Raw genomic sequence first — 23652 nt, forward strand, 5'->3', positions numbered from 1 at the left:
ACCCCTACCCCACCAGAACTTCATTTCCTGGTGCTGCCACACTGGATTACAAAAACATCCTACCTCTACTGCAGTTTTAAAAGCTGTACGAGACCCGCTCAAGCGAGCACCGCTCTTGCACACCGGGAGACTCACTCAGCAGCCTAGCCAGCAGTTGGTAGTGTATGAGCAAAGCCCGCTGCCAATTCCTTCCTGCAGATACTTAAAAAGATTTTTGCATAGTGTTAAATGCCACCAACAACCAGAATATTAAAAAAAAAACTTTTTTAAGTTTTAACCTCATTCCATAGGTTACACTTCTCAAAGGCAAAATACTCAAGATTCCAAACATTTACATGTTCTTCACGGTGTTGTGTGTATAAGTAAACAAAAATATTTTAGAGTGCAAATGTGGGGCATGTGATTTATGCAACTGTGCCTTAAGCTTCTATACCTTGGGCATTTAGTCAAGTTTTCCAACATGCTCTATAACTCTAAGTTTTCTATTAAAACTTAGTTTTAGTACAGGCACAAGTTCAGAAAAAAAAGCTGGATTATGCAAAAGCCTATTAGAGGATCACTGAGTTACAGTGAATCTGCCTGCTCTAACTGGGACTTCACTAAACTTACTGAGGGAGGCATCTCACAGAATCTGCCTGTCTTCACCGCTCAAGACCCCCAGGGATTAAAATCATGTGCCACCATACCCAGACCAAAATATTAAAATTTAAGTGTCTTTTAAATTGACAAATTCTTAGAAGCAGAATGATAAAAAATAATTTCCATCAAGACACTTTTTACTATGCTTAAATTTTTAGTGGTGTTTTCCTAAATGTATTTAAAACCAGAATAAAAAAGACTGAGATTAATTTTTTGCTGAACTAAACCAACCAGTTGAGGAAAAGGGAGAAAAAAAACCAAGAGGACAAATGAGAAAATGTACCAGAACAGCTATTATCACATTAAATGAAAATGGAAAATCCCAAGCAGTCTTGCTTATGTAACCCAGATAGCCTGGAACTCACCGTTCTGACTCGCGTGCTGGGAGCACAAGAGAACTTGCCAGCATGCCCAGTTGAGAATTTCCATGATGGCATAACCATATAAAATCTATGAAACCAATTTCCTGGGTGCTAGGGACACTTAAATGTGTTCAGTACATACAGGATGGAGCCAGTCTTAGGCAATATACCATACATACATACACACACACACACACACACACACACACACACACACACACACACACACACACAATCAAAGCAGGATACAGCTGGCTCTGAGAGACAAGTAGGTAATACTTGACTCTTGACATCTGAGTTATCTTTCATCTATCTCTAACCAGACAATATACCCTGACAACACAGTCAAAGAGGAAACTCCAAGAATGTGTTTTATACTTTTAAACATTCAAATATTAATGGTACCAACAATTTAATGTTACCTCCATTAGAAATCTTTCTAATCAACAGTGGAGCTAAACTGTCCATGATCTTGCACAATTCCATCGTATCTCAAAATATAAAGAAGAGTACAGAGCCTTAGCTATTTAAAATAAATACAGAAAACTTGTTTCCTTTGGCATTTCTAGAAAATAAACTACAGGAATAAAAGGATGTGGCTGCAACAGAAAATGTGTGGCTCTGCAAACAGGCAGACCAGTGTAGCAGCTTGAGTTTAGTGTGCAGGAACAGCGCCATGAAGAGCCACTGTCAACTGTGAAAGCCTTACACGTTGTTGGAAGAACCTTCACATCTTTAATGTTATAATATATTTAATTGTTCTTTTATTGCTGTAGCATCAGGATTATTGAAAAGTCAAATGAAGTTATGCTGAGTTAGTAGGTTCAAAAGTATTTTCCAAACACTTCATGACTCTTAAATGAATAACACTTCAAGAAAACAAACCTCTTAGAATGACTTTCAATATACAACCTTACTTTAATTCAGTCTGATTCCATTACATTTCTCTAATTTATGCATTGGTCCTCAAAATGTATTAACTCTATCTCCTATGTAACAACTGCCTACATAAATTCACTTGAACCTTAATTAAGATGGTTAAATTAAGTGTTTGAGTTTGTAAAACTAAGAGTCCTTCAACTTTGGAGCTCAGAATGAGATGTGACAGTTAGGAAGAACAGGAAGTCTATGTACAGCGAAGGTAAAGGTTGAATTCTCACAGTATAGAAACATCATAAAGAAAGCTAGAGTTTAGAACACACCCCTATTCCTATGCGCGTCTGGTATGTACAGTGAGACACTAACAACTTTCCTGTGTCGACACGAGGAGTGCAAGAAGAGTGACTCAGTGTCTGATCACAGCAAACCACACTCAACACTACTGGAAACAGGCGGCTGCACCCTTCAAGGTTCTAAAGACTTCATCAGTTTAAAAATTCATTTCAAATTCACTGAAAAACTAGGTAGGGTCCTTTTATTAAATCTGGGAATACTGCAACATCAAGTATGTACTCCTTCTGTAGAGAAATAAAATTGGCAGCCCCACTTTTAAGTTACTAATAATTACAAACTGAACTCGGACAAAACATTCCAAACCTACAAGCTAAAGACGGAACAAGGGACACTGTTCCTCAACACGTTTCCCACCAAACACAGAGAAATTTACCATGAGAATCTCAGCTCGGGATGGTGACAGGGAAAACATAAGAGTGTCCCTACCCGTCCACAGGGACTGGAAGGCTCTGATTAGGTCACCATCTTTAAATCTGGATAAGTCTCATAATTCAAGAATTTCATAATGGTTAAAAGGGTGGTCTTTTCAGCTAACCATTCTAAGAAGTCAAGTACAAGCATGCAAGTAAATTCACAGGCACAGAGGATCCATGTTCAAACGCTTAAGGTAGCTGCGATGCAACACACAATGTGAACGGCCGACACTTGAGTGTTAGCCTAGGTGTTCAAGAGAACCCTGAAGCAAACTCGCTAGTCTTGGTACACTGCTAAACGCTAAAGTAGCATGTTTTCTCCATGGTTTTAGCTTAGCTCAAGGAATTTTTTACACTATTAAGAAAAAAATTAAAGTATTTCCCCTTTTTAAATTTACACAGACTTTTAATTAGCTTTATTTACAGAGCAGGGATATTATTATTTTTTTTTTTTTGCAGTCTCCAATGGTGCCTAGATAACATCATTAGGCAAGAATGCCAGTTTAAAAGAAATTTATGCAGAACCCTAAAAATAACAGGTGTTGGTGCTCCTCAAGGAGAGGTGAGCACGGCTGGCAGCAGCTCCCCGGCCTCAGTTACTCAGAAGCAGTTCTGTTGCAGTCTCTACATCCCATGATTTTGAAGACAAGGCCACTATTACTGCGTTCTGTAAGGAAGAGGACAAGAGTAATCACATCCCAAGGAAAGGAATCCTTCTCTCTGCACTGAGAATCATGGATTCTTTCCTCTAGCAATGACTGGAATTAACAGAAAGAGAAAAACATCATTGATTTAATAATAAAACAAGATTAACCAAACCAAATTTTTTTTAAATTGCAGCCCACTTATTCCAAGGACAGGTTTCAAATGAGCAGTCAGACCAACCCCTCCTGTACTTACCCTATCAAAGCCCATAGCACAGAGGTTCTCTATTTTTTTGGTGTATTCTGGACTAGAAACTGGTGCCCCAGCATACACATGTGCCCAAAGCCGAGCTGTCTGCTTGAACATTTCAGGATTTTGTTTGTACTACATGGAGAGGGGGGAAAAAAAATCAACACCACAATATAGTGATAGTTACCATAATAGCTCAAATAAGACTCTGCTTTATCCAAAGAAAATAAATGTATATTTAAGATGTAACTCATTTGGGATGGGCTGTGGAGCCCATCGGTAGTGGTAGCTCAGTAATCCCAGGGCCAGAGGCTCAACTGCCCGCACACTGTGCCCAACACAGAGGCTCAGCTGCCCGCACACTGTGCCCAACACAGAGGCTCAACTGCCCGCACACTGTGCCCAACACAGAGGCTCAACTGCCCGCACACTGTGCCCAACACAGAGGCTCAACTGCCCGCACACTGTGCCCAACACAGAGGCTCAACTGCCCGCACACTGTGCCCAACACAGAGGCTCAACTGCCCGCACACTGTGCCCAACACAGAGGTGCTCTCTCTCCATTGAGGTGTCAAGAACCGAAGCTTTGTGAAAATAAAGGACAAGGCTAATACACTTTAAGCAAACATCTACTATTAGGTGAACATTATTATTGGAATTGTTAAATAATACAATTAATTATATATTGTGATTATTATATTATTGTTTTACTATTATATAAAATGTTCTAATCATTGTACAGCAAATTACACAACTAAACAAAATCAGTAGCATGTAGTTACTTAAACATTTTATGATAAATGTAATTAACTTCAGCTGGTAAATACATTCAACTATATACTACTAGGCCAAGATCAAGCAGAGACATAGCCAAGATGCTCTTAGCTTTATTGTATAGTAATCCAAGTAAGCCCAACAAACAAAAATGTAACATCATTTTTTAAGATAATTTAAAAACTCAAAAGAGTCCTGGTAGTCAAATTTGCCACATAAATTTGAAAGGTGAGATAAGTCTATTTGTGAAAATAATGTCAAACAAAGTACAAACTATTACCAACATACTGTTTTTTAGAGATATCATTTGTGTGTGTGTGTGTGTGTGTGTGTGTGTGTGTGTGTGTGTGTGTGTGTGTATGTACACACACATGTGTGAAGTGCCCAGGAAGGCCGAGCAGAGGGCAGTGGTGAGGTGCGCAAAGGCATACGGTGCGTACATTCGTTCTTTGCGTCCTCCCTCCTCGCTCTCTCTCTCTGTCACAAGTTCTCACTAGGGAGTCCTAGCTGGCCTGGAGTTTCCTGTCTCCATAAAGGTCAGGCTTGTATCAGACTCAGATCCACTAGCCCCTATATACAGAGTGCTGGGATTAAGTACCACTTCACTATATATCAAAATGACATAATATATTTCAAGCAATACTTTGTAACAAAAGATAAAATTATTTTAGATGTAAAGTCAGCTTTACTTTTAAATCTTTATCTCAATTCTTAGGAAAATTAAAGCTAAACTTCTCAAGAAAGACTTCTGCTACCAATTATTAATGACCAGCAGGGTAGGTGCAAGCTGTATAAAGAAGAGAGGCCATGAGAGGCGATGGCTCATATATTCTCTGCTCTTCCAGAGGGCCACACCCATGCCCAACACCAACATTTATTTGGTGAACTATAGTTTCAACTAAGGGTATTCAAACCTTCTTCATACCTCTACAAGGATGGCAGTCAAGTAAGCACCCAGAGACACATAAACATAATTTTTAAAATTATTCTTTTTAAAAGAACATAAGGATAAAGAGTTTTGGGTCAAAAAGATGACTCAACAGCTAAAGACACTAGTTTGGTGCCTGACACCAGGGAAGAAGGAAGCAAACAGCAGCTGTCCTCTGACCCTTACATGTGTGCTGTGAGGATCTAGTGCCCATAAGGAAGCACATCTTATAAGTGCATTCAAGAAATTTTTAAGGATAGCTTATAAATGTTTCCTCAAAGAGGAAGCAAGGAAAACAAAATGAAATAACATAAAGATGACTTATAAGGCTGGGTGTGGTGGTGTACACCTTTAATCTCAGCACTTGAGAGGCAGAAGCACGCAGATTGCTGTGAGTTTGAGCCTGGTCTACAAAGTGAGTCTAGGACAGCCAGGGTAACGCAGAGAAACCATGTCTTGGGGAGGAAAAAATAAGACATAATCTCAAGAATTCATGAACTCAAGGAATAACATATAAAAGTTTAAAAGTGTTCAAGGAGAGCTTAAATCATGAAGCACATCTGAAATGTAAATATTCAGACACAAGAGGTCGTGGAGTTCCTTACCACTGCTCATTTATTCGTTCCCTTGTTTTATGTTCCATATTGGTTTTTTTTTAAAGATTTATTAATTACGTATACAGTGTGTCACCTGCGTGTATGCCTGCAGGCCAGAAGAGGGCACCAGATCTCCCTATAGATGTTTGTGAGCCACCATGTGGTTGCTGGGAATTAAACTCAGGAACTTCAGAGGACAGTGCTCGTAATAGCTGAGCCATGTTTCCAGCCTGTGACTAAATTATTTTATTGAAAGAAACCATTTCTAAATTTAGTCCCAATACACAACGTTCACGTGCTGACATCAAACATTAAACACTGCAGACACAGGCCTACGAACGTCTTTCAAAAGCTGCCTTCTTACCTGATTTGCTACTACTGCGTCTTGGGGGTCATCAGGTTCTGCAGCTGCCAACAGTGCTTGCAATGACAATAATACCGTGCGCAGAGTCATTGCTGCTGCCCTAAATTTCAAAATAGGAAAATATCCCAGTTAAAAAGGACTCTGAATAACATAAACAATTGTGTGTTTTCTGAGTTGAAACAAAAACGTACCGGAACTAAAATTATAGACCTAACAAATATGTGTGTATAATTGCCAGTTTTTAATTTGTATCTTTTTGTTTGTTTTACAAGACAGGGTATCTCTGGCTGTCCTAGAACTTGCTCTGTAGACCAGGCTGGCACTGAACTCAGAGATCTGCCTGCCTCTGCCTCCCAAGTGCTGGGATGAAAGGGCTACGTCACCACAGCTGGCTCCAGTGCGTCAATTTATAAGACAATTCATATCACCTCACCCTGACCTGACCTTGCTTTTTCTCCTCTTGCTATGTTTACCAATCCTATAAGCTTTATCTATGACTTCATTCCTAATTAATTTTCTTTTGTTTTTTGGTTTTTCGAGACAGGGTTTCTCTGTGTAGCCTTAGCTTTCCTGGACTCATTGAGTAGAGCAGGCTGGCCTCAAACTCATAAATATCCACCTGCCTCTGCTTCCTGAGTGCTGGGATTAAAGGCATGCGCCACCCTGCCCGGCTCTCTTCTTTTCTTTTTCATTTTATTTTGTTAGAGATGATTATGAGCCATTGTATGCACACAGGAAAGCAACGCCAAGTGCTCTGCAAGGACACATGCCCTTAACCAGTAAGCTCCTCTCCAGCCCTTTACCCATATTTCACCATAAAGGGATAATTAAAGTTATTAATACTAATGGCCTGTATTTTTAGGTGTATGTGCACGTGAGTACAGATATCTACAGAAGCCAGAAGCAGTTCATCTCTCCAGCAGGAGTTACAGCTATAAGTGACCCAACATGGGTACCAGGATTCAACTTCAACAGCAGTACATGACTGTAACCAGAACTCAGCCCCTAGAACTCTTTTAATGGCACAATCAATAAAGCAAGCAAATAAACTGACTTTTAAAAGTTATATTATCAGGCCATAGTACTACAAAAGAGACAAATCTTTATTTGAAATATTACACTTGAGATTGGAGAGATGGCTCCCCATTGTGTATGTGTATGCTTTTATAATCGACCCAACTTTACATTACAGCACCCATGTGTGCAGCTACAATTGCCAGTCACTCCAGCTCCAGAGAATGTGATGCTTTCTTGCCTCCGTAGGCAACTACATGGACTACATATACCCACACCAATGCATATACATAATTAGAAATAAAATAAATGGTATCACTTAAGTCATACCCTGAAATATATTTACAACAAAAATCTTGTTTTTGTTGTTCATAAGAACAATTATTTGTTTAAAACTTGCTTCACTAATACTGAAATATTTACAATGCAAGCTGGGCAGTGGTGGAACACAATACTTGGTAGGAAGAGGCAGGTGGATATCTGTGAATTCAAGGCCAGCCTGGTCTACAGAGCTAGTTCCAAAACAGCCAAAGAAACCCTGCCTTGAAAAAAATAAATGACTAAATAAAATAAAAATAAATACAACACTCATATACACTAAAGACTCTAATTGTATACTCTTTTTGAGGCCCTGGCCTGTCTGTCAATCAGGGTCTTAGGAAGGCACTTTACTATTGAGCTATATCTCTAGGCCCAGTATGCTCAGTTTTTAACCACACAAGTGATTATTCTAAACCAGAATTTTCTGTCTGAGTGCCTAATTCCTAAAAAACAAACATATAAAAACCCAGTGACTCATGGATAATACCAAAATAAATAAATTAATTATATTTAAAAAAAAAGAAGACAATCCTAAATGTTTAGGCAAAATAGGTAATTTACTAGAAGCAGCATGTGTTAAGGCAGTGAATTTTAATAAATGTTTTTTCCCTGATTAGTGGCATTGGCAAGACTGCAGAATTTGGTTTTGGGGTCAGAGTCTACTATATCACTTTAGACAGGTAAAGAACGGGATCCTCCTGTCTCGTCCTCCCAAGTGTAAGGATTTTAGGACTGTATTCCTCATGCTCAGGTATGACTTAGGAAGTCTCATCTCAGACCTGCTCAATTAGAAGAAATGTTTGAACAAATGTTCCAATGAAAATAACAAAAGATAGTATCTTAAAATATTGTTCTTTACAACTTTAGCTGGCAATGGCTGCTCTACACCAAAAAAGTAAACACAATGCTGGTCTAAATCTCTTATTAAAATGTCTGCTATGCACAGTTTTCTAAAATGATCTTGGGAAAGGCAAACACAGCAGCGTAGATCTACAATCCTAACACCTGGGAGACAAAGGCAGGAAGCTAAACTCACCCTAATGTAAAGCAAGACGATCTCATAGAAGGAGGACTGAAAGCAATTAGAATAGAATTGCTAATTGGTCAACTTATAATTCTAGAGTAGCTAGAGCAAGTGGGGAAACTTGGCATGATGCTTACAAAGTAGCTGACACTGCTAGGCACAGTGCTGTAAGACCTTCACACTAGCACTTGGTAGACACAGAAGACCATGACTTTAAGGCTCTCTACAGAAAGAGTTGTAGGCTACATTTGGGCTAAACTGAGACCTCTCTCTAACAAAAAGAGTGGGGTGAATAAAACCATAAGCTAGCATCCTGAAGCAGCACTTAAAATACAACAGTACTGTTGACAGCTTTTAAGCACAGTTTGCTGGTGCAAGACGTCAATGTCCACGAGCAGGAGGCAGGGGCCAGCATGGTGTGCAGCCTCACAAACACCTTGGCCATAAAGACAGACCATGTCTTAAAACCAACCTTTTCAAACAGCTTTATATCCTTGCTGACAAAGCCGATACTTTTTTTTTCTAGACCTAACTGTTCAATTAAGAGCTTCAAAGTTAATTTTTAAGCAAGAGTTATAATATATTTTTGGTACATACTGAGGATGATGGATAGCTAAGTAGATAAAACCACTTGTGGGTAGCCAGGTGGTGGTGGCCACACCTTTAATCCTGCAACTTGGGAGGCAGAGGCAGGTGGATTGCTGTGAGTTCAAAGCCAGCCTGGCTCTACAAAGCAAGTCCAGGACAGCCAAGGCTACACAGAGAGACCCTGTCTCAAGGAGAGGAAAACAAAACAGAAAACTTGTGAGATCAGCCTGAAGACTTAAGTTCATTCTGAGAACAAATAAAGGATCAAAGAGAGAAAAGATTCCGTATTGAGGTCCTAGGACCTCCACACAAGTACCAACCAACCTGGTCTACAAAGCAAGTCCAGGACAGCCAAAACTAACCAGAGAGACCCGGTCTCGAAAAACCGAATTTCACCCTTAAATATCCATACCCGTCTTTCCATTAACACAAAAATGGAAATTATTTCCTTAGGAAGAACATATTACTCTAATTGTAATTATTTAGAAATTTCAGAGGATGGACAGATGGTTCAGTGATTAAGAGTACCTGCTGCTCTTGTAGAGGACACTGGTACAGTTGCACACCCCATGAGAGCTTATATTCATCTGTAACTATGGTTACAGAAACCTCAACACTGTATGATTCTAGACATCAGACATGCACTGGTACATGTACATGCAGCCAAAAGGCGAAATACATAAAATAAAAATAATTTCCTTTAAAGAAAGAAAATTTGAAGGTTATGTTTAAAGGCACATTCACATATAAAAAGTAGCCTAGATTTATCAGCCAAAAAGTAGCTTATACGAGCAAAACAAATAGAAACATAGGACAGGACAACATGACACAATTGAAATAGTAACAAGAGCTGGAAACCCAGTGCTCAGATGGACTCTGTTACAGACTGAACCTAACTCAGAGCAAACTGAGCCAAACCCCAAGCCACCCTTTCTTTTTTGTTCAGCACTGAGAAAGAATATCACTTTGTGTCCTAGCAAGGCCGTGAAGTCATGCTAGAATAACAGGGTCACCATGCTTAATTCATATACTTAAAAAAACATAATAATTTGTATACTTTGAAAAAAGTGTTTTTGTTCTTAATTTTTGGAGACAAGCTTTAATCCCAGCATTCAGGAGACAGAGGCAGAGGAATCTCTGAGTTCCAGGCCAGCCTGATCTACATAGTAAATTCCAAGACAGTCAGGACTGTTACACAGAGACACCTTGTCTCAACAACAAAAACAAAAAAAGCATAAATTGTCACTAGGTCCAAGAAACAAAGCAGAAACAAAATCACTTTTAAGAAGCAGCTTTATTAGGGAATAGGCCTCTGGACCATGAACAAGCCTCAAAGTGGGAGGAAAAACATTAGACAGAAAATAGTTTATATATACATACAAGTATATATAATCTATATGATTATGTATTTATGTGTATTTATATATGCATGCATACATGCACCTGACTAAATACTTATTTTTTATTTATGTGTGTGAGTATTCTGACTACATGTCTGTCTATGTATCAGCAGCAGCCCTGGTGCCTGCTGAAGAGGGTATGGGTCCCCTTGGACTGGATTTATACCCACATAAGCTACCATGTGGGTACTGGGAACGGAACCCGGGTCCTCTGGAGGAGCAAGCAGTGCTCTTAGCTACTAAGACATCTCTCCAGCCCCTAAATAACGTTTAAGAAACTAAGTTTTGAGCGAGACGTGGTGGCGCACGCCTTTAATCCCAGCACTTGGGAGGCAGAGGCAGGCAGATTAATATGAGTTCGAGGTCATCCTGGTCTACAAAGTAAGTCCAGGACAGCCAAGGCTACACAGAGAAACCTTGTCTTGAAAAAAAAAGAAAAGAAAGAAAACAAAACAAAAACACACAAAAAAAACAAATAACCCCCTCAAAAAAATGAAACTAAGCAAAGAAAAATCTAAATATAAGAATGTCCTCTCAGCCAGGCAGTAGTGGAACATGCAGTTAATCTTAGCATTTAAGAGGCAGAAGGAGGGGATTTCTGTGAGTTCTACGACAGCCAGGGCTACACAGAGAAACCCTGTCTCGAAAGGAAAGACAGAGACCAGAGAGACAGAGACAGAAAGAATCTCATACCAGCTGGGTGTGGTGACACACGCCTTTAATCCCAGCACTTGGGAGGCAGAGGCAGGTGGATCTCTGTGATGTCAAGGCCTGCCTGATCTACAAAGTGGAGTCCAGGACAGGCAAGGCTACACAAAGAAGCCCTGTCTTGAAAAAAAATTCAAAACCAAACCAAAAAAAAAAATTTTTTTTAATTAAAAAGAAAAAAGAAAAGAAAAACCAAAAAACAATTAACGCTCATAGTAACTATTATAATTTGCAACACATATACAAACATGAAAAAATCTTATACATTAATAGAAAAACACTTAAGATCTAAACAAAAACTTAGACGAAAACCCAAGCAGTGTTCATGACACTATATTTGACAATGCTTTATTGAACATAACAAAAGTACAAGAGCCAAAGAGAGAGAAAGAGAGTGAGAAAATGAACTATTAACACATCAAAGTTAAAACAGTTAAAATGCAACCCCAAAAGGGGGAGGAAAGTACCTCTAAGTCCTTTTTCTTTGTTTTGAAATAGTCTCATATAATCCAAGATGGCCTTAAAAGCAACACTCTATATAGCTTAGGATGACTTTGAACTCCTCCTCCTCCAGCCTCAGGCCCGTAACAAGTGTGGACCAGCAAAGGTAACTACACAGATCACACATTTGCCTTTTGGTGGTATTTCTCCAAAGAGAAATAGAATACCACCTGTTAGGCACATGAAAAATATAGTCACTAAGGAAAGGGAAAACAAAACCAGACTAAGATGGCTACTGCAGGCTGGGAATGGTAACTTTCCACCCTGATTTATGTACATAGCAAGTTTTAGGACAGCTAGAGTTACACAGACAGACCGTGACCTCTCTATAGAAACAGAAAAGAAAAAAAAAAAGCAACAACAACAATAAGATAGATAGATAGATAGATACATACATACATACATACATACATACATAATGTCAAAACAGAAGATGAGAGCTGCTAGTAAAGATGTATAGGAACTCTAACTCTCATTCACTTTTAGTAGAGACCGTATGGGAGTGCCTCAAAAAATTAAATCAAGATATGTATGAACCAGCTACTATAAGCCATAAGTCCTTCTGGAAAGAAAGGCAAAGAAGTAAAAGCAGAGATATCAACAGTCACCCACACACTCACACTCAAAAGTCTCATACATAAACAAGTGCCCAAATGTAGAAGCAGTTAGCATTGATGGATGAATGGAAAAACAAAATATTTTAATTTTAATTATTTTGCTTTAAAATGTAATCTGTGACATGTACAATGCTACCACACTGGTAAACCTTAAAATTATGTGAATTACAATAAGTCAAACACATAATATCAAGTTATTTATGATTCTAATGTAAGGCAATCAGAGTATTCAAATTTACAGTTTTATCCTTTAGGATACAAAAAAAAAACTTCTGGAAATTGTTTGCATAAGGTATACGTAACTTAAATAATTCAACCACACACTAAAAAATAGACGGGATGAAGCAATGTGTCCCTTTCTCACAATCACTCAGGATACTCCTTTCCAATTTGGGCAGAACGGATACCAGACCAAGGGCCATCTGCCACTAAGGACGCAGTAGCTCCAGCACACACCACCAAAGTGGGCCTCAAAGGTTAATGACCCTGTGCACATGGAAATGTGAGACACTGCCAAGAAAGGAGACAAGGACTCCAGGGAGAAGAGTCTGGGCTGAATACACACTATGCTTAGCATGGCTAAGGAGGAAGACTCGAGCCCGCGCGCTTGCCCATTTGTTCTGCTGGTCTGAATGAACACTGTCCTGCACAGTCTCCTGTATCTGAACACCTGGTCCCCAGCTGAGCACTGCTCGGGAAGATTCTGTGTCGTTTAGAACGCAGCACCTTGTGGAGGGTACAGGCACAGGGAGTGGCTTCTACAGCCTCCTGACGCCCAGCTCACTCTATTGTCTGGTACTCTAAAGAGTGATAAGCTGCTGCTCTGGCTACCTGTTGCCATTTGGTTCCACCATTATGGACTGTTGCCTTCCAGAACCATAAGAGAAAATTAACAATTTCATCTCTAAGTTGCACATGGCACAGAAAAGGGACATTCTATTCTCCTACCACTTTTTAAAACCTAGAGTAGTCAAGTGGAACTGTTAATTATCAAGGTTATAAAAGCAACCATGTTCAGAGAGAGAGAGAGACCCTGTTTCAAAAGCAGTTGACAGTGATAGTATGATATCCAACAACTAGTTCTGGCTTTCTGTCTCGAAGAGAAAAAAACAGAAACAAAAACAAAAACAAACCAAATGAATGGATTGATAAATTAATGAGGAAGAATAAAAATTGGGAAAACATGGCAAGGGTGGTCAGGGAGTTGGAAGGGGAAAACTGAAAATGAATATATAATCATATTTCTATGTATACATACATGAAATCCTCAAAATATGAAGTTTCAACTTTTTAAAAGTAATACTAGCCAAGTGTGGTGGTGCACTCTAAGTTCCAACACTAAGGACATAGAGGCAGGCAGATCCTGAGTTTCAGGATAGCCTGGTCTATACAGTGAGACTTTGCCTAGAAAAACAAATAAATACATAGAGAAATAAGACTTTGCCTAGAAAAATAAATACAGAGAAATAAATTAAGTAAATAGCTAAAAAATATATAAATAAGAAGTACAATACTAACCAATGATACTCAATGACACTTTGACATAACTGCTGCAAATATCAAACAAAGCCTACTTGGCCAACCCTAAAGAGTACAGAAACTTTATTTTTAGTGGAATAAATACACATTTTTATTGTTTTATGTTGATCCTTAAAACATAAATTTTAATGTGAAAAATTAAGTAACTGAAAAAACTCTTATATTCTATTCATTGTCACAAGTGCTGATTAAATCCATACTTTACTGAGCTTTCCATGATTTCATACATGTAATAAATTCTGCTTTATAAATTACAGAGTTCAAATAGGAATATGAATTATCAAAACTTACTGGTTTGCGGACAGCAAGACAGCTGAGCAGACAAAGGACCTTGTGTTACAAGCCTGGGAACTAAATTCTATGCCTGGAAGCAAAGAGCCCACTCCCTCTCACTTCCATGGTGGGCTGACACACTTGCTTACACACCACCCACACCCCCAGTAGTAAATCTCAAACATGCCAAAATACGCTGGTCTTTATTAATTAGATGGTTATGAGGAAGTCATCACTCCCAAAGGTTTTCTGAGGGCTGGGGTTAAAGATCAAATAGTATGGCACTGGCCTGACAAGAGATCCAAAGCTCAGTCACCAGCAAGGCATACAAAGGGAGAGAACAAGCCGGGCGTGGTGGTGCATGCCTTTAATCCCAGCAATCAGGAGGCAGAGGCAGGTGGATCTCTGTGAGTTTGAGGCCAGCCTGGTCTACAAAGTGAGTCCAGGATAGTCAAGATAACATAGAGAAATCCTATCTCAAAACACACACACACACCCCAAAACAAAACCAAACACAAAGGGAGAGAAGAGGGAGGGAAGGAGGGAAGTACAAATGGAGCCTGCCACAGAGCTTAACCTCCTGAGTTTAATGCCCAGGACCCCTACGGTGGAAGGAGAGGGCTCCTGTGCACCATGAGCAAAGCATAGCCAAGTCAGAGTCTGGGAGGGGACAGGCTGCTTTAATCATTCAGACAAAAAGTAATGCAGACTATGGATCAAAGTGCTAATAGGGAAGCTGGTTGTGAGGTGCAAGTTCTATCATCATATTTGTAGACAGGGTAATACAACAACAGAAGAAAGAAAAATCACGTGGTGGTGCATACCTTTAACTGCAGCACTTGGGAGGCAAAGACAGACAGATCTCAGTGAGTTTGGAGGACAGCTTGGTCTACAAAATGAGCTCCAGGCTAGTTAAAGGCTAAATAGTGAGACCATGTTTCAATTTAAAAATAGAAAAGAAAATCAAGGACCACCACGATGAGACTTCCACCTAAGCAACTGAACAGATGTGTAACTGCTAAGAGCTTAAAAGAGGAAGACTATAGAAAACAGCTAAGTTTATCTGTGCCATGAGTGAGCCAAATGCTCCCCAAGCCAGAAGAGGGCATCAAAAGCCATGGTACTACACCATTCCAGCCTGAGTTCTATGGAAGAGCAGCCAGTGTTTTCACTGCTGAGCATCCCTGCTCTGCGTCCTGAATGCTGAGATTTTTTTTTTTTTAAGTGCGCACCACCCAGGAAAAGCAGGTGGACACTTCTAACACACTTAAAATGTTCATTCTGGGGCTGGAGAGACAGCTCAGAGGTTAAGGGCACTGTCTGCTCTTCCAAGAGTCCTCAGTGCAATTCCCAGCAACCACATAGTAGCTCACAACCATCTATAATGAGATCTGGTGCCCTCTTCTGACGTGCAGGCACACATGAAAACATAATACTGTATATTTATTAAATAAATAACTTTTTAAAAAATGTTCATTCTGTAATTCAAATACTGATAAGTAGACATCAACAAAAACGTGAAGTGTGAGGAAAACACTTATGCGCTGACAAGGTGGCCCAGTGGGCAGAAACAATGGGTACCAAAGCTTGACAAGTCTGACAGTGGTGACAGGGTCCGACTGCAGAGTTATCTTCATGCTCTATGCTCTTACATGTGCACACATGCACCAGGGTTTCAGGAACTGACCCCTGCAGCACTCTCATGTGCAAAGGCCAAGGAGACAAGCAGGCTATGGAAACAGGAAAGGAAAGCAGAGTGGATGTCTTGGAAGCAAATGACACTGAACAAATCCAACTGTGCAAATATACACTGACATCAATGAGTCATGAAGTTATAGGAGCTGTGAATATACTGTTTTAGAAAAAACCTGAAGCCTTGACTTTTCATAAGCTAGCATAAAGGTCAAAAATCAAAGAGTGACTATCATAGAAAATAAAAGTATATTCTAAAATAAATCAAGAAACTTGAGACAAAAAGAAATCAAAACAGTAATCCTACTCATAGTAACTAATGATACTCTATTCATGAATTCTATTCATATGTGAAATGTCATCACTCCGCTATGGGTGTTCTTTTCCTTAAGGAATTAAGACACACAGTTTGAATATATGAGCACAGATACATGATTTCTGTAGCATCAGGGTTCCCAACGGCACTGTTTCCATTTATTTGGTGATATCACATACTTTTCTTTTTCCCCTTTCAAGGCAGGTTTCACAATGTAGTGCAAACTTCAAATCATCAAAACTCAGCCTCCTAAGCACTGAATTTACAAGTGTGACCTGCCTTACTCGAACCCATTTTATAATTCTGGACACAGTTTTTCCATTAATAAGATTATGTGCTAAGTATGAGTAAGAACATTTTATGGCTAAATCTACATATAACACCAGATTAATTAATGCTAAAACATACCAGCTTCATTCTAAAAATATTACACGAACCAACTTATTAGTTCTCTCAGGCCAATGTTTACTTCATTAACTTCCTCTCAAAAAATGAGAAAACTAAAAGGCACAATCTGTTCATAGCCACACAGCCAACCAATTGGAAGAAGGGGGATTTAAATTTGAAGGCTATAAAAAAGGGCTGCTTGCTTGCTCTGGTTGGTTTTTTTGTTTTGTTTTGTTTTTCAAGACAGGGTTTCTCTGTGTAGCCTCTGCTGCCCTAGACTCGATTTGTAGACCAGGCTGGTCTTGAACTCACAGTGGATCTGCCTGCCTCTGTCTCCTAAGTGCTGAGATTAAAAGCATGCACCACACCCTCCCACCCCCACACACCCCACACCCTCACCCCACTTAAGAACAAGAACTCTTAAAATACTCAAATGCCACTAGGAGTGACAAATCTGCTTGTACAGTCCCAGTGCTCTGAAGGGTAAGGCAGGAAAAGCTGAGTTCAAAGCTTAGCTTGGGCTGCACAACAAAACCTCCCTTAAAAGGAAAAAAGTGTGTGTGTGTGTGTGTGTGTGTGTGTGTGTGTGTGTGTGTGTGTGTGTGTGTGTGTGTACACACACCAGTGAATTGGTTCAGCAGGTGAAAGTGCTTGCTGCTTTCCACCATGACAGCTTGCTACCATGAGCTCAATGCTGAGATCCACAAAGGGCAGTGTATAGACTCCTGCAGGTTGTTTTCTGACCTCCATAGTGCACAGTGGCATGTGTGCGCGTGCGTGTGCGCGCACACACACACACACTCCTACTCAAAAAATCAAAACCAAAAGTATGTAAATAAAATAAATGAGGCAAATGAAGTGAAAGATATCATAAGTAAAAGAATATCACTTACAAAAAAGTACCTGTTACACCTGAGAACCTTAGCAGTGTTCCATCAATACAACTTTGAACAACTTTTGCCCATAATTCATCTGAAAGATAACTGCTTCAACTTAAATTTTTAGTCTATTACAAACACCTTCCTGAGATAACAAAAAGAGAAATTTACCAAAATAAAAATTTAAATCCAGGATTTTTAAAATTTAAAATTAGCATTTGATATTACCTTTCTTTCTTTTTGTTTTTGTTTTTTTGTTTTTTGAGACAGGGTTTCTCTGTGTTAACCTTAGCTGTCCTGGAGTCCTTTGCATACCAGGCTGGCCTTGAACTCACAGCAATCCACCTACCTCTGCCTCCCAAGTGCTAGGATTAAAGGCGTGCACCACCACCGCCCAGCAATATTACATATATTTTAAAATGTCCATTTAAAGAGCTATCATGATCTCAATAAAAATACACTTCCAACTATTGACTTTATAAACTATTTCCTAAAGTGTAACTCATGGTTTTGGGGTAACTAACACACTTAACATTCATAGCCTTGGTTCTATGAGACAGAGAAGAGAGAGCAAATTTAGAGATCTCTTACCATTGATCTTTCAGGATATCCAAACAAATAGCCCCTGTGACGGAACTAATATTAGGGTGCCATATTTTAGTGATAAACCGGACCTAGAATATAAAGAACACTTGAGATTTCAAGTAACAAGGAAGAAAAAAAACAAAAAACAAAAAACAAAACCCACCAACAAGGTAAAATACAGCTAGAAGAAAATGGTATCCCAAGATAAATGATACTTTTGTCATTATTTTTTCCAAGGAAGCATATAGAAAGCAAAGTATTCAGTAGAAGAAATGTTAATGACACGTTTTAAGTTTTTACTGTATACTCTACAATCAAACACTAACAATTATCAGATGTTTACACTATACGTAGTATTACACTAGAAATGAGAAATGAAACAGACTAAAACCCATTAAAATAGTAAGTAAAACCAAATAGAATCATTAAATGATACCTACCCAAGTGTGAGGAAAGGTGCAAAACAGATTTTTTTAAAGAAATGGATGTACTAAAGGTTCTAACTTTTCAAGGACCTAACATGGGTACTAGAACTGAGCTCAAGTCATCTGTAGGAACAAGGGCTTTTAACTCCTGAACCACCTCTCTAGCCCTACAACAATCATTTTTAAGATATGTGAACACAAATATGCACAATTTTCCATTCAATAAGTTAAACTTATAAAGACATCAAATAATCACTGGCATTCACAGCAGTAACTCAAGGAAAGCATAATGCTCTGCAATTTTGGTTGACTTATTCTGGGAGAAAGCCTCTCTATGTTTCCCTGATAGATGTGGAGCTCACTACACAGGTCACGCTGGCCTCAGCTTAAACTCAAGAGCCGTGCCTGCCTGTGGACTCTGGTTCCACCACACCCAGCTCTTCTGTAATACTAAAGTGTGTCAGCCTTTGCAACAAGAATGAAATAATATCAAGTATTTTTGAGTGTTTTGCTTTGTTTTAAGATAATGACCTCAAACACAGGATCCTCCTGTCTCAGCCTCCTGGGTGGAGAGATTTTTTTGTTTTTGTTTTTGTTTTGGTTTTGGTTTTTCGAGACAGGGTCTCTCTGTGTAGCCTTGGCCATCCTGGACTCACTTTGTAGACCAGGCTGGCCTCGAACTCACAGCGATCCACCTACCTCTGCCTCCCAAGTGCTGGGATTAAAGGCGTGCGCCACCACGCCCGGCTTAGGTGGAGAGATTTTAAAGCAGCACTACCCTGACAAGCTTCTGTGACACAGGGTTTTAAATTACTCCTAGAGGTACCAAAAAGAGTAGTTTACGTAAATGATCTCAGGACATGTTAACTCATCTTGTCCTTGCAGGGAGTATGAAGCCATGGTGCTGCGTCCCAATGTAGGACCCAGGGAGTACTAGAGGCAGGGTCTCTACGAGTGAGCTATACTGCAAAGCACTGTATCTTGTTTTTATTTTTTTTATTTTTATTTTTTATTTTTTTTTGGTTTTTTGAGACAGGGTTTCTCTGTGTATCCCTGGCTGTCCTGGACTCACTTTGTAGACCAGGCTGGCCTTGAACTCACAGTGATCCGCCCGCCTCTGCCTCCTGAGTGCTAGGATTAAAGGCGTGCGCCACCACGCCCGGCTTGTATCTTGTTTTTAAAGGGACAGTCATCTGTACATTATAAATTAACTGGACCAATGAAATTATTAATCCTTATAGTGACATTATAATTTCCTGTTACAAATAGTTTTGAATTTAGATGGTCAAATAAAAACAACTGTTTCAAGAGGAGGCTCAGTGATCATCTACTGGTACAGCAGTGACAGACTGCTAAGACCTTGCTGCGCACACCAGCATTCCATGGCCTCTTTCTTTTTGTCCTACTGCCTTTATCCTCGGCCTCCTCCTTTCTTGCTCTGCCTTCCCAGGCCGTAGGTCACCTGTAAGCAGCCACAGGCTTGCCACTGCTCTAGACCCACCTAATATCCATTATATAGCAACACTTTCTACCATTTTTATAATTCCTAAACTAAGAGAACAAAAACTTTAAACTTAAAAAAAAGATTGGCAGGGATGAAGTAAAAACCTGAGCCAGGTAGGTGGCACAGCTCAGAACATCGGCATTTCAGAGGCTGTAACAGGAGGATCATTATCTGAAGGTCAACATGAACTGTGTGCAGTTCTAGGCCTACGGAGGTTACCTGACACTCTGAAAAAACAAAAACACATGCCAGATGTTATGACACATGCTTTTATCCTAGCACTTGGGAGGAAGAAGCAGGTAGATGGCTGAGAGTTCCAGGCAAGCATGATTTATATGGAAAGACATATAAACATCCATACATTGCCCACTTGGGAGGCAGAGAAAGCTGTATCTCTATAACACCAACATGAACAGCTTAGCATCCTGCCCCAGTCTGCCTAGCAACCTATGATGTCATTACCTACCTGCCACTAGAATTGCCCTACCCAGGAGTATATAAAAGGACAAACCCTCATCTCTTTCTCTTTTCTTTTCTTTGTTTTTTTAAGTTTTTCAAGACAGGGTCATTGTAGACCAGGCTGGCCTTGAACTCACAGGGACTGGATCTGCCTCTGCCTCCGGAGCACGATTAAAGGCGTGAGCCACCATACCCAGCTTCTTTCTTGCTCTCAGAACCCTTTTCATACCATCTCGGTTTTTATTTATTGGTTTTTGTTGTTTTGGTCACACTAACAACAGTGACTGCCCTAGAATTCACATCTGCCTTGGATCCCAAAGTGCTAAAACATGACATCCACAGCCTGTGTGTGGGACTCGGGGGGGGGGGGGGGGGGGCCACTTGTGTTGTGTGGCCTGAAAACCTGTCCAAATTCCCATGACCCATGGAAAGGTGGAAGTTGTCCCCTGATCTCCACAGGTACACCACAGCATAAACACACAATAATTTTAATTTCAGAGAACAGTACAATGACAGAATATTCTTTTTTGAGTTGCATTCTAATGAAAACAATTTAAGTGAGGACAGCTGTAGTAGTGCACACATTTAATCCCAGCACTTGGGAGATAAAGGCGGATCTCTATGATTTTGAGGGCAGGCTAGTCCACAGAGTGACCTCCAAGACATCCAAGGATGTTTTACAGAGAAACTCTGTCTCAAAAAACAAAAACAAAAAAAGTTGATTTATAATACTCTAGTACAATGGCACACTAATAAAAGCAATTCAAGTCTCATTATTTTTACTTTAAAAAATAGTAACAGCACCATGTGAGAAATTCTAAACTCACCAGCTATAAGTGATATTCAACTGCTACACACAAATCTGAACACTACATGTGCAGAGAAAGCTTGTCAGGAGACAGGAATGAAAGAGACACCATATGAGCAGCTCACATCAGCAATCTCCAGCGTGCAGTCTCATTCCCCTCACTCTCAGTCAGCAAACACTACAGTCCTACTGCATGTTAGATGCAAGCTTACAGTTCCACCATTAAGTTTGGTGGAGAAAAACATAAGGATATTATATTTACTCCGTAATGAAAAAGACTTCATTTATATAAAAGAAAATGCTATATTATTTAAAACAAGCAGGCCTGCTCATTAAAGATTGGTACTTAATATACAATTTCACAGCTGGAGAAATGGCTCAGTGGTTAATAGAACTGGTCATTCTCCTAGAGGACCTGGGTTCAATTCTGAACACCCAATGACTGTTTATTTTGGGGGGAAGAGGGGGTCTGGGGTTTGCTGTTTTTTCAAGACAAGGTTTCTCTGTGTAGCCTTGGCTGTCCTGGACTCACTGGTATAGACCAGGCTGGCCTTGAACTCCCATGTTTCTTTTTTAATGAATTGTATTTAAAGAAAGTCATCAAAGGCTCAGATCTTTTTTGCTTATTTCAATGTATAAGGATGCTTTGTGTACATGTATGTATGTCTGTGAACCCAAAGGTGGCTTGGGATCCCCGGGAACCAGAGCTACAGACAGTTGTAAGCCACCTTGTGGGTACTGGGACTCACAGCCAGAACCTCTGGAAGGGCAGCCAGTGCTCTTTATCACTGAGCCATCTCCCCAGCCCCTCCCAACTATTTCTCACTCCAGTCCCAGGGGATATAGACCCTCTTCTGACTTCCAAGGGCACTATATACATGTGTTGCACATACATACATGCAGATAAAACACCCATACACATAAAAGGAAAAAAGTTGAAGCAAATACTACTTATTTCATATATTAAAAATATGTTATGGCTTGGCAGTGGTGGCATGCATGTCTGTAATCCCAGCACTCTGGGAGGCAGAGGCAGGGAGATCGCTGTGAGTTCCAGGCCATCCTGGTCTACAAGGTGAGACCAGGAAAGCCAAGGCTACACAGAGAAACTCTGTCTCGAAACAAAACAAAAGAAAAGAAAACAAAAAGAATATATTTAGTACAACTGACTCTAGGAAGAGCACTGGGGATCTCAAGTCCTTCTATTCCTTTTGATCCATAGATGGTTTTCTGCTCCTTTAGTCAGTGACTTGAAATGGAATTTGTCAATGATTTGAGATGGAAACAAACAAACAAAAAAATCTCCATTTTAGGATAAATTAGTCAATGTTTTCTCAAATTTCTGGTATATAGTACAGGGCTCTGCTTACCCTGCAAGCCCATACAAATGTGCAAAATCTCACAGCACTGAATACTGTACTACTTTGGTCTTTAAAAAAAAATGAGGTGACACAGGAGGCAGAGACAGATAAGTTCAAGGCAAGCCTGATCTACAGAGTGATTTCTAGGACAGCCAGGGATACATAGTGACATCAGGCTCAAAAAAACAAGACAAAAAATTTTTATTTTGTATGTATGAGTGTTCTGCCTATATGTATGTATGTGCCCATGAAGGACAAAAGAGGGTGTTGCAAACCCTGGAACTGCAATTACATATAGCTGTGTGCCACTATGTGAATGCTGGAATCAGAAATTGGTTCTCTGGCCAGGTGGTGGTGGTACACGCCTTTTATCCTAGCACTCAGGGAAGCAGAGGCAGGAGGATCACTATGAGTTAGAGACCAGCCTGGTCTACAAAGAGAGTACAGGACAGCCAAGACATAGAGAAACCCTGTCTCAACAAACAACTGGTCCTCTGCAAGAACAAATGCTCTTAAGCCACTGAGCCATCTCTCTAGCTACTGGATACTTTATTTTCTATCGATTACACACTTATAATAAAGTCCAATACATAAAGCACAGTAAACAATTGTTAACATAATAGAACACTTATAACAATGTATTATATAAAAGTTACTTCTAAATTAGGAAATACTTGTAGATGTTTCCATTTGACACACATAATTGTGATTGGCCACAGGAGAAACTATAGGTAGCAGGGCTCTTCTGTGATTAAGAAAAGGCATGGCTATGCAATTCCTTTGTAGCCTTTACAAACCAGAGGCAAAGTATCATTCCATTAATATGTACAGCTGGGTTCAATGGTAAGACTGCTTGCTTGCCATTTCTAAGACCCTAAATTACATGTTAAAGATTACCCAACTTGTATGGTTATATAACCACTCGCTTAGTAGACATTAGTAATCAAACAACCTGACACATGCTTTGCAAATGCTCAAACTGCTATACTGGCTAGTCCAGTACTGAGTTGCTCATACTGCCCACCAGTATCTAATTTCAAATTTATTTT

The 23652-nt window shown here is 39.7% G+C and overlaps 1 protein-coding gene across 4 annotated transcripts in view; it reads right to left on the reverse strand.

Moving 5' to 3' along the window:
- Window positions 1-1899: 1899 nt before the first annotated feature.
- The window catches only part of UBE2K (ubiquitin conjugating enzyme E2 K), a 56770-nt gene continuing 35017 nt past the window's right edge, over window positions 1900-23652 (reverse strand). For 2 of the 4 annotated variants that reach the window (XM_084797611.1, XM_084797609.1), the window contains 4 exons: window positions 18053-18135; window positions 6204-6303; window positions 3548-3676; window positions 1900-3314 (listed from right to left, as the gene is read on the reverse strand). In XM_084797611.1, the coding sequence (XP_084653737.1) occupies window positions 3240-3314; window positions 3548-3676; window positions 6204-6303; window positions 18053-18135 (387 nt within the window). In that variant the 3' untranslated portion in view covers window positions 1900-3239. Of the gene's footprint in view, window positions 3406-3547; window positions 3677-6203; window positions 6304-18052; window positions 18136-23652 lie in introns of all 4 variants that reach the window. The other 2 variants (XM_084797610.1, XM_084797608.1) reach the window with 1 other exon arrangement.

Source organism: Acomys minous (genome assembly GCF_964271855.1).
Source record: "Acomys minous genome assembly, chromosome: 10".
NCBI lineage: Eukaryota > Metazoa > Chordata > Mammalia > Rodentia > Muridae > Acomys > Acomys minous.